Source organism: Hypomesus nipponensis, chromosome 16 (assembly GCF_054491055.1).
Source record: "Hypomesus nipponensis isolate SF chromosome 16, ASM5449105v1, whole genome shotgun sequence".
Lineage (NCBI taxonomy): Eukaryota > Metazoa > Chordata > Actinopteri > Osmeriformes > Osmeridae > Hypomesus > Hypomesus nipponensis.
The window spans coordinates 5,667,501-5,683,260 of record NC_140376.1 but is presented as its reverse complement, the minus strand read 5'-3'; the positions used below and the strand labels follow the sequence as shown (position 1 = coordinate 5,683,260).

Here is a 15,760-nt window from a genome sequence, read left to right as displayed (position 1 = left end):
GTGTGTGTGTGTGTGTACGTGGCGGAATCAGTCCGACACTGAACCGTGACACACCCGAACACAGGCAGCTTTCGAACTCAAGAGTGTGCCACGTTCCCATCGGCCAGATTAGGATCTACAGCTGGCCTTGTCCCTGGCGTTGATAAGCCAGTCTGTATTCACACTCGGCCTTGGTCCACTCACTCACTCAGCCTGGATGGACGTGCGCACCCTCGTGCACGCGCCTCGGTCCGCCCCTCACCCCCCCCTCCCCCCCCCCTCGGCTGATTGATGCTCGCCGGAGAAAGGGCCTTAGTACGGGGGGGGGAAACAGACAGATGGATGGAGGGGGGGGGGAAGAGAGGAGGAGGAGAGGGACGCTGGATACAGAATAGCCTCCCCACCAGCAGAGAAGCCTGTCAATTTGTCAAGAGGAGAGGACAGAGAGGGGTAGAGAGGAGGAAGGATGGAAGGAGGGAGGGAGGAAGAGGAGGATGGAGGGGGAGAGAGAGAGAGGCCTCTATGGGTAATAGGGCCAGGGAAGGGAAAGTGCTGAGCACAACCTGCTCTGATTCCACCTGACAGAACCTTTTCAAGTGTTCATTACTCACTCTCAGACTTCAGACCCTTTCACACACACACACACACACGCGCGCACACGTCCAAACATCAGGCTGGCCCACTGAGTCCAGCTTCCAGAATGGGGCTTCATCTTCCAGTGCTTCCTCAGCCCTCCTCCTCTTCCTCCTCCTCTACTGCCTGCATCCTGTCCTCTCGCCCCCCCCCCCTCCTTTTCCCTCTCTCCTTCCCCAGCTCATTCTCCATCCACCCACTTGAGTCGCTCTCGCTTCCCTCCCCCCCCCTCTCTCCTCGCCATCCCTTCTCTGGTCACGCACGCTCCAGACAAACACCTCACCGCTACTTCAACTATGAAGACTGCAGAACAGAAACACACTCGCACGCACGCACACACACACACACAAACCTCACCGTTCCTTCAACTATGCATACTGCAGAAAATAAATCTTGACAGACACACACACACACACACACACACACTGAGTGTAGAAGGTCAAGGAGCACATCAGAGGAACCTGGCTGTCGGCCCGCAGTTTAGTCCAACACCGTTCCAGATCTTGGACTTGGCCTTCGTCCTCTCAGACGACCAGGAGAGACTTCAGATTCAGGTTCTGGCTAACATCTGAAGGTAGCTCGTGTCCACAGAGAAGCCTCCAGAGAAGTCACATGAGACTCGGGCTCTGACTGTAGTCCTTCACCTCAAAGACAGGCAGCTTCTGAACCACTCGCCTTTCATCTCCCCACTCCATACAGCCTGCGGGATCATGGGATTTGTAGTTCTGTCGGCTCCCTCGTCTGGTACAGGACCTGGTCAGGCTAATTAGCTTAGGGATATAAAAGACTTGTTTAGTCGTTGGTGGCTGTTTCTCTGGAAGGTCTCTTTGATGGTCTCAGTACTCTCCTCTTATAAGCTTCCCTCAACTGAAGCTTAATACTTCCTGAATGTATATGAAGGAATGCACGGACTGTGTGAGTTTACAGTTTAGTGTGCGGAGAAGTTGTTAAGAGAGTGGGCTGATGTTCAAGAGCAGCTCACCTCTCATCATCACAGCACATGATCGCAAGTTAAATTGTACTGCATTCATGTGGTGTCAGAATAATCAAAAAAATGATTTCCCGACGGAGAAAATTAATGTGAATGGAAGTCGGAACAACAACTAAAAGGGGAATAACATGGCAGACACCTTATTTTCCCCAATAAAAAAGCTCTTCTTCTGTTAGTTTAGGCACCGGGAACCATTTTAAAAGTATCGATTTGGTACTGGTATCATAAAAACCCAAGCAATACCCAACCCTCCCTCTCACTAGACCAAATGGGACCTTCACTTGACCTTTGACCCTGCCCCACACTTACACACACAGTGTCTCCCCCCCCACACACACCTTAGCCTGCTCTGTCATGGTCATAGTCTCCAATATCACTGGCTAAGAGGACCACAACAGACTCCTTTCAACTCTTTCTTTTTTATATTCTTTCATCATTTCTTTCCATCTCTCTCCCCCTCTCTTACTCCATCTCTTATCCGGTTGGTTGAAAGAGGAGTGAATCTGCCAGGCCGGGAGAAACAGTGACCTCTCCATTGTTTTTAAACACACCAGCACCACACACACATATACGCACACACACACACAAACACAAACACACTGAGCTTGGCGTATGGTGCATGCTCTCATTGGAATGTCAGAATGCAAGTTAACAGAACTTCCTACTTCCTCCAAAAGAGAATACTTGTGAAAGATATTTTAATATCCTTGATTTTGGTATTCCTAAGTGGGTGGAATCGTGTAACACGGCAAAAAACTAGACTTGTGACATAAAGACTATAAAGATCAAGTGTATTCAAGGCAATTAATGTTAGGGTTCTTATTGATGTCAAGTGAAAAGAACATTTTAAAACCAACCTCTCGCATGCTTTCTATTTGAACTACTTCCTGTAATTTAGTTATTGTGATTAATGCATCTGAAAATGTTTCTTACATTAACAAAGTAAAAAAAATATTCGTATTTTTTTTGAACGATTTGGAATGCTTTGTGTTTTGCCTTGTCCTTCCTCTGTCTGTCATATTCCTCCTGTTCCATACCTCCTCTTCATAGGACAACCACCCCCCTAACCCACCACCCCGCCAAGCATAGGCCACCTTCATCACTCTTTATCCAAATATCACTTTGAAAGTCACTCATTAACAACTAACAACTAAAGTTGAGATTTGATGCCGTTCTCGAACTGGCTGAAAATAAGCACATTCCGTTTTTGGGGGGGTTTCATACAAGTGCTTCACGAAAGGTAATCCTAGATTTAATGATTTAATGAGGAATTGACCAAGCCAAAACCAGCTCCTCCATCCATGGTTATGTCACAATGAAATAAGCACGAGAAACTTGGTTTAGCCACACACTGCTCAAACATAATTGAATCATTCTCCTTAAAAAAACAAAAACAACTAACAAGTATTTGACCTCCAGGTTCATTAATACATATTAAAGCCACTTGTTAAAATGTGGCCCGCCCAACAGACCTGAGGTACTGTCCTTTGAGACCTGAGTGCCCCCCCCACACACTTCTCCCACCAACCACCCCCCCCCCCACCAAAAACAGCCCCCTCCTTTGCTCCACCCTTAGCCAGCCTAGCCCCCACCCTTCACCCCCAACTACACCCCCTCACCCGCGAGCCCAGCGCCTGTCCTCCTTCTCTCAACCCCCCCCCCCACCTCCCCCTCCCTAGCCTCTCAACCCACACGCCTTCTCCCCCCCCCCCACTTCCCCCCACCTCCCCCCCACCCCTCCCCCCATTGACCTTGCATTATTAAAATCTGCACTTGTCAATCATTCTTGCCCAGGGATGCCTCCATCGCCCACCACATTAAAGAAGTCAGAGAAGTCTGGTTTCGGCAGTCCTGTGCCCTCGCAGACCTCCCCCCGAACGGCATTCACACACCACCATCGGCCTGTCATAACAGGGCCTAGAGGTGAGGTCCCGCCCCCCTCCACTCTATCCACCTATCAGCCTCCACCTTCCAGTTCACGCCCTGCTCCCCTCCCCTTCTTTCCTAGCCAAGCCCCTCCCATGCCCCCCCCCCCACGCTCCCTCTCCCGCTCTGCCCGGGTCTAGGCCTCACTCCTGGGGGAGACCAGAGTGGGATGCTCCCTGGTGCTTGTGGTTATGGTTGTCCCGTGCTGTTCTACTGTTCGGTCTTTTTTGCAGTGTGGGTGGGGGGAGGGGGGGGGGGGGGCATGTATATGTGTGTGTGGGTGTGTACCCCCCCGTCTTTCACGCTTGGTGACTCACCTTCTTCACTTGCTTTTGTAAATATTCACTTAGTGGCCACAGTGGTTTTACCTCCTCTCTGCATGTCAGCCAAGGGGTCTTCCGTGTGTGTGTGTGTGTGTGTGTGTGTGTGTGTGTGTGTGTGTGTGTGTGCGCGCGAGCTCTGATACTGTACATGTCAGAACACAAGTTTATTTTTGGACTGTGATTGTGCATGTAATCTCCAGATTATCTCACAAAGTCAATCTGCTTTCACTGCCATAGTCTGTTCAGTCAACCAGAAATAGCAGTTAGATTGAAGCAAACGAGAACTAAACACAGATTACTGTAGTTCCCCGGTCTGTCAACATTCACCTTCTATGAGTCAATAACTGCTTATTAGAATATTGGAATATAGATTATTTTAAAGTCTGTCAGTCAGAAGGAGAGTTTTCTCACAGACATCAGACGAAGGGCATTATGAGTACTGAACGCTTGCTGTTGGTGATGTTGTCAAACAGCAAGTCTTAAATCTATCCGTGATCCCCACAACCCGATTCATGTTTTCCATCTGTTGTGAGGGACAGAGAAACACAAGGCAAAGCATTCAGTTGAAACCCTAACCACTCAATGTCCAATCATATTTACAACTCTACGAGGCTTATAAATTGAGGCTTGTCGGATTAAGTTGTGTCAGTGAGTGGTATTGCTGTCACAGTTTGGGGTTTTGTGCGTTTTGCACATAAAAGGGCGAAAAAGTCGACTCTCATTAATCTCCATAAGCAGGGCTGGGGTGTCACTTTTCCCCCCTTTTTCCTGGGTGACTTTAAACCCCCTATGCTATGAATGTAGTAATTGATTTCTCATACCCAGACTTCACGCCCCTCTCTCCCAGCCAGACGTAAGCTGAGCCCAGCCAGCCTGACCGTGGAGGTGTCGCCCCGGGCGCCACCGTTTGGCAAACAAAGACTAAGAGAGGCACGGTTCATTAGTTCCCACTTCCAGGTCTTCAAAAGAGCTATTAAAAATGCTCCTCTCTCCATTGCCCTCCACCTCCTGCTCCTCCACCCTCTGCCTCTTCCCTCGCCTCCTCTGTCTCCTCTTCCTCCTTCTCCTCTGCCTCCTCCTTGTCTTCCTTCGAGTCTTCCTCCTCTTTGTCCTTTTTTTCCTCCACCTCTTTCTTCTCCTCCACCTCCTCTTTCCTCCCCCTCCTCTGTCTCTTTTGCCCCCCCCCCCCCCACCCCCCACCAGTCTGGTCCCAACCTGTTGATCATCAGTCTCCTTCGAGCGGTTTCTCCCCCCTCCTCCTCCTCCTCCACAATCACCATCTTTATGATTCCACCTCTGGCTGGGTGTCTGCTTCCTCACCGTTGAGGAAGGGCGAGGGGAAGGAGAAGAGGAGAGGAGCAGAGGAGTGGAGAGGGAAGCAGAGTACGGGAGAGGAGAGGGGGAGAAACGCAGTGAACCAACGCGATTTGCAAAGTGGAACTAATCCAGAGCCCATTCTGTTCCTGCATGCCAGGCCGTGGGTTGACAATAGCTCTGAAGGATCACACACAGACACACACACACACACACACCACACCCCCTCCCAAGCAGCTGTCTGAAGCAGCCTCCCCTGCCCTCTTCTTCAGAACTGTTCATTATCATTTACATATTTGCTGGGAGTCCCCTCCTCTGGACCTCCCCATGTCAGAGAAGCTACAGGCCCACCCACTGTGACGTAGGGCGGGGGGGGGGGAGTCTGCCCCCATGCCACATCACTTTCATCCAGCCCCCATAACTCGACCCTCAAGTCAGGCCTAACAGCCCTGCTCAGAGCCCTCTCAAAGGAGCAGGGAAATCACGCTGGGGACAACTCTCCCCCCCCCCCACACACACACACACACACCCCTCTGACCCCACCCTCCTAACCTCCAAATCCACTTCTACTCCCTCCTTTTGGGGGTTGAATGAGAGAGACGGGCGTGAAGGGGGGGGGACAACAAAAAAGGCCTATTAAAGAGGCCATGGCGGGGGTTAGCGGAATATCAGCTGGGCGAGGAGCCCTCACATCCTCCGTGTCCGACGAGGTATTAGCCAGCCTCCGACAATGTGGAGCCGCGCTCACGAGGCGAAACCCCCAAACCGAGCTGCCTCGGTCGGCCACATAGCACCAGGACTCCCCCCTGAGCTCCGCATGGAAGATTATCCATGGTAGTCCTGAGCTAGTCCCTGTCCACGCTCATGAATACATGGGCCTCTCTTGTTGAGTTTGTCCTCATTGTTGCCCCTCGTCTGACGCCTTCCTGGGGAGTTACTGAACAACCCTGGAGATCGGTTTCCCGTTGTCCCTAGAGCACTCTCGTTATTTTTTTTTGGCAAAAGACGTTTCCCTGTGACATACAATCCAAATGATCCGACAGACTGTTCGGAAGTGCTTATTTAACACTTCGTAAAGGGAGAGTGACTGTACTTTTCTCCGCAGACCCAGTGAACAGATGACTTTGAACTGGTGACTGTGATGACTTTGTTTGTGTTTGAAAGGATGACGGTCGGTCCAGAGAGTGGTCGACTGGTGTCGATGGAAGGGGGGGGGGGGGTCTTTCATCTGGAGAACCTCCACTGGAACCTTCCCTGGGGCGATCCCGTTTAGAGATGAGGGGGACCACACACACACACACACACACACACACACACGCTGCATGCTAAAAGCCTTTTTGGACTCATTAGCAGTGCGCTGACAACCCTGAAACTCTGTTTACTCGCCATTTTCCACAGAAATATTAATCATGAAACAAATGAGAACATGACGCCCGAGCAAGCTATTTAAGTAATTGGAAATCATTCTGGAACACTTAGGTTTGGTTGCCTGCACGGAGTAGAATAGAATGAGGGATCCTAGACTCATTCTAATCGAGTACACCATTTGAATAATTGACATTGGCATCCTGTCAGTGAACTCTGGACCTAGTCCTGGGTTGATCCTGGACTGAACCCAAGCTGGTTTGGGACTAGAACTGGAGCTAGTCTGAACTTGGGCTGGACCTGGACTTGGGTCTAGTGCAGGACCTGACTTGGCTGGGGCTGGGGCTGGGGCTGAGGCTGGGGCTGGGGCTGGGGCTGGCTGGAGCTAGTTTAAGCTACCTGGTGAGCCGCAGTAGTAATTGATTTGATTCAATGAGATACACAGGAATTTCTGGGGCGTGTGTGTGTGTGTGTGTGTAGCAACTGTAACAGACTTGTCAGGCTCGCTAGAAGGAGCCGTCAGCTTGTTCCTGTCTGGACTGGTCCCCTCAGCTGGGGTGAATGCAGCCCCACCTGTTCTGTCCTCGTTAGAAGCACAGCTACCCACAACGGGGAAGGGACTGACTCACATGTACTGTACCACCACACACTGGTACACAATGTGTGTACGAGAGCCCGTTCCCATGCCGTTGTGTGTGCGTGTGTTTCCTTGTGTGTCTGTTTGTGTGTGTGCACGTGTCTATATGTTTGTGTGTGTGTTTACGTTAGGCCAGGTTAGAAAGGGATAGCCTGTGTTGTGTTGTGGTGGACCTGGCTGTAGTGTCCCGGCTGTGACCCAGTCACATGACTTCTGAGTGAGGAGCCACAATACAGGACCAAAGAGAGAGGGAGAGAGAGAGAGAGGGAGAGAGAGGGAGAAAGATAGAGAGGGAGAGGGGGAGAGAGAGAGAGAGGGAGAAAGATAGAGAGAGAGAGAGAGAGAGAGAGGGAGAGAGAGAGAGAAAGATAGAGAGAGAGAGAGAGAGAGAGAGGGAGAGAGAGAGAGAAAGATAGAGAGAGAGAGAGAGAGAGAGAGAGAGAGAGGAGGCGTGAACTTCGGCACACACGTGAACACAAACACTCACACACTGGGCCAATTGAATAGAGTCTAGACGCTTTGTGTGTACGTGCGAGCGCCCTTACTGTGTGTGTGTGTGTGTGTGTGTGTGTTTGCCTGCATGCGTGTGTGTCCACGGCACGGATAGCCGGCCTATCCCTTCATAAACCCCTCCCGCCCCCCAAAGGTCCACATTCCTGCACCCCCCCCCCTCACCTCAAAGACAATAACCAGGGAGGTGAAAAGAAGGGGAACGCGCCGGCGAATGAGCGCCGCAAACGCACGACGGAGAAACGAGAGAGAGAAAGAGAGAGAGAGAGAGAGAGAGAGAGAAAAAGCGCGGGAGGAGTAGAAACGAGAGGAGGAGGAGGAGGAGGAGGAGGAAGGGCAGAGAAAGCCATCCGATCTATTATTACTGTAAACACAATGGCCAGAGAGCGGGCGCTGGTGCGGGCACAGGCTCGTCCAGGGCTTCCAGTCAGCCTCTATTGACAGAGCCATAAATCACCACAAAGTTAAGTGAATTACTGCGCCAGGGAACTGTGGCTTTAACAATGTTTATGTAGTATCAGCTTACCATCTCTGCCCAGCGCTCTTCCCTCCCTCGCCCCTCCTCCCCCCCCCCCCCCCGGCCGCGCTGATATTGAAAGTGGGGGTTTGGAGCGCACGTTCTTATTAAGTAGACCCAGCCCATACATCACAGGCTTAAAGACTCTCACAGCACGCATGTCACACGCATCATACTAATAACCAATAACCGAATATTAGCCCTATTAAGAGGGCCTCTAACCAGATTGGGATGGTTACAGTGAAAGGCTTGATAAGGCTTCATCCAGTAAAACGCTGTCAGACTAAAGGGGGCTTCTGCAGCAGAGAGGTGCTCTGTTTCAGCACGGGGAGGCATCTGGTAGCCTGCGAGTGTGTGTGTGTGTGTCCACACAGCCGCTGACTCTCATGCACACCTCTCGCAAAACACACATATTTCCCCGCGCACGTGCACACTCGGTTTTATTGTCTCTGTCGGTTTCTCTTACACACACACACAGTGTTCTAGTGCTTACAGGTCTGTAATATAGTTCCCAAGGAGACAGGAATGATGACAAATGGGGTCATAAATTGACGGGCGCTCGTTGACTCACCTTTAGACTCTGCAGACTACAAACCGTCACAAATGGGATTCATAAAACAGCACCCTCAACAGTGTGAATGATGAAAAGATGTGCTATGTGACCTCTTCATTATGACTAGCGCGGCCTGTCAACTAAACTGTCAGACGCAGCCGGGCATCTGTGGGACTGTTTTCATTCAAACTACAAAACAATGAAGAACTACACTCCCAATAGTCCTCTGCCAGAGCGTACCCCATTGGGAACAACAAAGGCGTGACATGTAGTGCAATCAATACCTTGGAGCATCTTTGAAGTCGTCCTGTTGGCCGTTGTCACGGAGGCCCCTCCCAGTCCGTCCTGATTGACAGGTCGGTGCATGTGGTGCATTGTGGTCCATGGGCGTCGTGTCATGTGCTCCGCGGGCAGTCTGTTCCCTGTCAGTCAGACACCCCAGTCTGTCACCATCACCCTGCACCCCTACATCTCACTCACGTCTGCAAGAGTGTGAGTGGGTGTGGGTGTGTGAGTGAGCGTGTGTGCGTGTGTGTGTGGTGGAGGGGGGAGAGATACGCAGCTAGAGTGAATTAGCGTGGTTACTTGCGTGGTTTTCTGTCGGCACTTTGCTGGTGTGTGAGACACCAAATGTGTTTTCCTGGCCTTGTGTCTGTCTGTCTGTCTGTCTATCTGTCTGTCTGTGCATGTCTATCTGTCTGTCTGCCTGCATATCTGTCTGTGTCTGTCTGTGTTTATGTCTGTCTGTCTTTGTATGTCTGTCTGCATGTCTGTCTCTGTCTATCTCTATCTCTCTGTATGTCTGTCTGCATGTCTGTCTCTATCTATCTCTGTCTGTCTGTCTCTGTCTATCTCTGTCTGTCTGTCTGCATGTGCCCCCCCTCCCCTCAGTCCACCTCCATTGCTACACTAGGCCTCACTCTGTCTGTTCCTCCACCACCCCTCCTAACTCCTCCTTTTTAAAACTCTCCCTCCCTCCTCTCTCTCTCTCTCTCTCTCTCTCTCTCTCTCTCTCTCTCTCTCTCTGTCTTTCTCTCTCTCTCTCTGTTTCTCTCTCCCTCTCTCTCTCTCTGTCCTGCAGCGAGTCCACACGCCACTCCGTCGAGCCTGCATTTCCCCACGTCTCCCATCATCCAGCAGCCCGGCTCCTACTTCTCCCACCCGGCCATCCGCTACCACCCTCAGGAGACCCTCAAGGAGTTTGTCCAACTTGTCTGCCCTGACTCTGGCCAGCAAGCTGGACAGGTGGGATTCCTTAATGTAAGAAAGAAGCATTTCGCACCCACCTATACACACACACAGCCACATGCATATGCATCTACACACATGCACGGGCACGCACACACACGTGCACACGTACACACACACGTCCACACCCTCTCCTCGTCCTCTCGTGCAGTGTGTGGGAGGTGCTAAATCTGCCCTTACACTTACACACTCATACACCATGGCACGGTAGGGCTTTTGATATGTGCTTCAATAGAAACCACTGCAGTGTGTGTGTGTGTGTGTGTGTGTGTGTGTGCGCGTGTGTGCGTGTGTGCAGCTGTACTCCATGTGTGCAGTTAGATAGTTGATATATTTGTGTCTAGACACTGAATCGATAGCCAGGCCAGTTTCCCGATCCACAGTCTTCATTCCCTCAGTCACTGTGAATCTGCCGTACTGTGCACATACGCACACACTCACAAATGAATATGGAGCACTTGCATTAAGTAAATCAAGTATGAAGTACACACAGCATCGACGATTTATAACATGAATATGAATTCACTTATGACACAACACATCAGCATGATTTTAATCAGGATCTCAACGCCATGCACGGCTGAGGCGCGCTTCATTTATACACCCCTGCAGTCCTACAGGGCACAGGACAGAGCTGTTTATTTACGAGCCTGTCTGTGGATCCCACACATGCTGCTTGGCGGTCGTGTTCGAACGCACCCGCGCACGCACAGACACGCGCACCACAGCCTGCTGGATGACGCGTTCAGTCTGAGCGATGCTATAGACATCATAAATCTGGGGAGCACTGGCCTGACCTCACTGTCGTCCCACTGCAGCCCAGACCAGCCTGACTCTACAGAGAGAGAGAGAGAGAGAGAGAGAGAGAGAGAGAGAGAGAGAGAGAGAGAGAGAGAGAGGGAAGGAGAGAGAGAGAGAGAGAGAGAGAGAGAGAGAGAGAGAGAGAGAGGGAAGGAGAGAGAGAGAGGGAGAGTGGAAGAGAGAGAGGGAACAGGAACAGAGAGAGAGGAAAGAGACAGAAAACCAAAAGAGGGGGGGGGGAAAGAGAGACGAGAAAGAGAGAGAGAGAGAGCCAAGCCCCAGTGCTGTTTTGGTAATAGATTATCAACGGTAAAGTGCGCACAGCAGCAGAATTCTTTATGACCAGGAGCAGGGAAAATTGCTGAGCAGTGTCTCGCAAAAAAGCGCTTCTTTAATGTGCGCATGTCCCATGCACACACATACACACACACCCTTAGAAGATGTATCTAGAGGACAAGGAGAGCTGATACCTTAGAGCCACTGTAACAGGTTTGCCGCCGTGGACCTGTTGAAAGGGTGTGTGTGTGTGTGTGTGAGGTTAGGAGCTTTTCAAGGTGCCCTGTGTCACGTTAGGGTATCTCTCAGGTTTCCCGCCTCTTCTCCTCACCCTCTCTCTCTTCTTTTTCCTCCCTCCCTTCGCTTTTGCCTCTCTCCCTCCCTCCCTCTCGCTCCCTCCTCTTTTCCCCTCCAGCCCAACGGCAGTAGTCAAGGCAAGGTACACAACCCGTTCCTGCCCACCCCCATGCTGCCCCCGCCTCCCCCGCCCCCCATGGCCCGCCCGGTGCCCCTGCCTGTGCCAGACTCCAAACCTCCCTCCACCTCCACCGAGGGGGGGGGGAACTCCCCCACCTCGCCAAGTAAGTGACAGACACACACACACACACACACATGCAGGAATACACACACGCACAACGAGCACACCCACGGAATGCACGCACCCCCCCTGCGCGCGGTGTGCTGTGGCGGGCCGGGGGTGCCGGTGGAGGGGCCGTGCTGTAACAGGTGTGTTGTGTTGCAGCCTACTCCACGCCCAGCACATCCCCCGCCCAGCGCTTTGTCAGCGTGGGGCCCCGCGACCCCAGCTTTGTAAACATCCCTCAGCAGCCTCAGGTAGGTCTGCACACACACACACACCGACCCACGCACACAATAACACTTCCCCTTTTTCCGTTTTTTCTTTCCATTTCCATTTCCCTTTCTCCTTCTCTCTCTCTCTCTCTCTCTCTCTCTCTCTCTCTCTCTCTCTCTCTCTCTCTCTCTCTCTCTCTCTCTCTCTCTCTCTCTCGGTCTCTCTCTCTCCGTTTGTACCAGTGGTTCCAGGGCAGGGCCTATTACAGAGCAGATTTATGAGTAGTGTAATGAGCATGGCCTGACTGGGGCTCTTCCTGCCCCCCACACACTGACCCCTGGCTGATTTATCACAGCACGGGACACTGCTCACACACGCATACACACACATACACACACACACACCCTTGCAAGCGCTCGCACATGCACACACTTACACACACACACACATATGTACACACACCACACACACACTCTCTTTTTTCTGTTTCTTCTGTTACTGCCGCACAGGCACACACACACACCCCTAAACACCACAGCAGTCTTCACAGCATCCATCTGTACTGTACACCCAACACAGAGCAAGCACTACTTACCTCTGTTCAGTACAGCTGCCTGGTGTGTGTGTGTGTGTGAGGGCGAGGGGTCAGGACAAGGGGGTGGGGGGTAGAGGAATAGAGTGAATGGGATTTGTCGTTGCCTCACTGCACTGCTGATGTATCCTTGTGCCCTTGTGTGTGGATGTGTGTGCATGTGTGTGTGTGTGTGAATGTGTGTGCGTGGACGCACCTGTGTGTTTGCTTCAGTGTCTTTGTGTGTTTTCCCGTGTGTTTGCCTCTGTGTGTGTGGTGTGTGAGTTTGTGGTGTGTGTGTGTTTCCTCGTGTATATGTGTTTGCCTCTGTGTGTGTGTGTGTGTGTGTGTGTGTGTGTGTGTGTGTGTGTGTGTGCGTGCGTGCAGAACAGCGTGTCCGCAGCCTGCAGCGAGCAGGGTCGTCGATTTATTGACTCTGTCAGGGGCTGCGAGACACACACTTCCTTGAGAAGAAGCCGACCAGGTGTTAGTCACTGCTACCAGGATGGAGGGATGGAGGGAGGAGAGAAGAGCGATAGAGGGACGGAGGAGAGGAGAGAGAGGGAGGGAGGAGGGAGGGAGGGAGGAGAGGGAGGGAGGAGAGGGAGGGAGGAGAGGGAGGGGGTTGGCTGAGTGTCTCACGTTATTTATTGTTTGTGTTTATTTATCTATTTATTTATCCATCAGCCTTCCTCTCTTTTCCCTCTCTGTCCCTCTCTCTCACTCTCGCTCACTCTCTCACTCTGTTATTCTCCATTATCTATCTCTCCGTCGGGGTTAGCTGCTAAGCCGCTAGCCCATCTGCACATCTATCGGTGTTTGCTCAGGCCTGGGATCTGCTGCTCTGGGCTTTATTAATCTGGTCTGGTGTTGTGGCCAGGGAAACAGAGGCTGCTTACCGACCCCCCTGAACACACACACACACACACATTTGAAGGGATTCATCAAATATTATATATACCTCAGATGACAATGAAGTGTAATTATGTGTAGCCCCCCCCACCCCAAATAAAACTCTCAAAGCTTTACATAGTTGATCCTGAATCATTAAATCATTAAGCTTACTCTTACTACTTGAGTCACAGTTTCCATGTGTAGATCCTATGAATCACTGCCAGCAATAGAGGGGTCAGTTGGCTCACCAGCCTAGGCCTGTATGGGACTTCCTATAGGACCTCCTTGGCGGCCATTTTGTCCCTCCCTCTCTGTCAATGTCCATTTAGTCTGCGGGGGGCTGGCGGGCGGCGATATTAAAGCACTCACATGAAAAGGGCCTAGATGGACAGGGAGGGTCTCGCTGTATTAAAGAGTGTGTGACCTCACAGCAGGACCTTGTCAAACACACAGACACACACACACACACTCCGAAGGGACACACTGAGACGCAGACAAGCACACACACGCGGGCAGGCGGGCGGGGGCTGTGAAGCGGGTTTGAAAAACGTCCCGTGGCTCTCAGGACAAAAGTTACCCATGGCGGCCAATGTTAGCTTCCCCTCCCCCCCCCCCCTCCCACCCATAGGGGAAGAAGGAGGGAGAGACGAGAGAGATGTGACTGTTACAGTAAACATTCCTGCTCCCCTTGCTATGGCGACAGTCGGGAGGGCTGATCGAGTGGCTGGCAGGGGTGTGTGTGTGTGTGTGTGTGAGTGCCAGCCTACCCACTTGCCTGCTTCATTGACATCTGTAGGTTTTGTTTCTTGAGTGAGAGGCGGGGTGGGGGGGTGAGAGGGTGAGGGGGTAACAAGGGCAGTGCCAATGAAAGATTGGGGTGGATACCCATTCCCCCCCACACACACACACACACACACCAGCCCGCTGCACACTCTTTCTTTAGAGGTTGGCACTGCCTCGGAAGAAGAATGTGTGTGTGTGTGTGTGTGCCCACGGGTCACCTCGGTGTCCTGGCTGCCATGGGAGCCACTAACGGTTGCCCCCAGAGATGGAGGGGGGGGGGGGGGGGCGGCCCCCCACTGTGGCCCCATAGATGCCATGCTCTGTTTCTGTCTGAAGTGTCTGTCCACACAGTCCACCCCATGCCCTCCAGACTACACACAGTCCACCCCATAACCCCCCCAGACTAGACACACACATGCTCGTCTTGTCACCTTCCGTATGACTCGAGAAGCTGCCTGTGCCTCCATTACCCAGCAGGGGGCAGCGTACCGAGCAGACAGTAATTAGCATCGTTACCGTGATCAAGCTGCCCCAGAAGCTGTCTCATCAGCAGAGGGCCGTACACGCGCCCACTTGTTATGTGAAGGAGTGAGGAGATCTGGGGAGAGGAGACGAGATAGTTGTGTGAGTCTCCAACCCTCGGGGAGCTGGGATGGTTTGTGTGTGTGTGGGGGGGGGGGGGAGATTGAGCGGGAGAAGGGAGAGAGAGTGGGAGGCTGGATGGATGGATGGATGGAGAGAGAAGGGAGAGAAGGATGGGGGGCTGAGAGAGAGATAAAGCGATTGAGAGTGTAGATGTAGAAAGTGCCTTAGAAGAGAGAGAGAATACAGAGTAGATGAGCAGAGAGACCGAGAAAGAGAGAGTTAGCTGAGACAGGAGGAAACGAAGAAATAGAGGGAGCACAGAGGAACAGAGAGAGGGAGAGAGAGAGAGAAAGTGGGGTTGTTGGTAAGCGCCACTCTGGAGGAGAGGGGCTGGTTTGCATTACATGAGGATGAATTCCACAGAGATGACACTCATCTGCAGCACTCCCTCTCTCTGTCTCTCTCTCTCCGTCTCTCTCTTTCTGTCTCTCTCTCTGTCTCTCTCAGCCCTGAGTCAGCACTTCTGCCCCTGATGAGATTACTGCTTCCATTGACAGGTCCTTTAAAGACACAGGCAGCCATCTCCACATTCACCCCAACTGGTCTCTCTCTTCTCTGTGTGTGTGTGCTCTCTCCTGAACCCTCAGGTTCACCTTGAAGGAGTTTGAGTAGGACAACCAGACTGATGAGAGCACAACAGCTGTCCATAAGAATATGCTACTGTCTTCAGCACACACACACCCACAGAGAAAGAGAGAGAGAGAGAGAGAGAGAGAGAGGTGATCGAGAGAGAGAGAGACCAGCAACCCCCCCCCCGCATGCACCCACCAACACAAACATCTCTATCCTTTTCCCACACACATAAACACACTGCTTTGCTCGGTCTCTCTATGCCTCTCTCTCTCTCACACACACACACACACACACACACAGTAAGGGAAAGCACCTTGCATGCTATGCCAGGTCTTCCTCTGTAATGCTATCCGTTACTCACACGCAGTAAGAGTATTGATTGGCTGCTGCAGGGCCCCTAGGGGCCAAGCAGTGTAGTAGTCCAGGCC

The 15,760-nt window shown here is 52.0% G+C and overlaps 1 protein-coding gene across 1 annotated transcript in view; it reads left to right on the top strand.

Annotated features, from left to right (window-relative positions):
- nfia (nuclear factor I/A) overlaps positions 1-15,760 on the top strand; it is a 106,818-nt gene that overhangs the window by 87,098 nt on the left and 3,960 nt on the right. Inside the window, exons 9-11 of the mRNA XM_084675874.1 lie at positions 9,830-10,008; positions 11,489-11,654; positions 11,816-11,907. Of these exons, the coding sequence (XP_084532000.1) occupies positions 9,830-10,008; positions 11,489-11,654; positions 11,816-11,907 (437 nt within the window). The remainder of the gene's footprint in view (positions 1-9,829; positions 10,009-11,488; positions 11,655-11,815; positions 11,908-15,760) is intronic.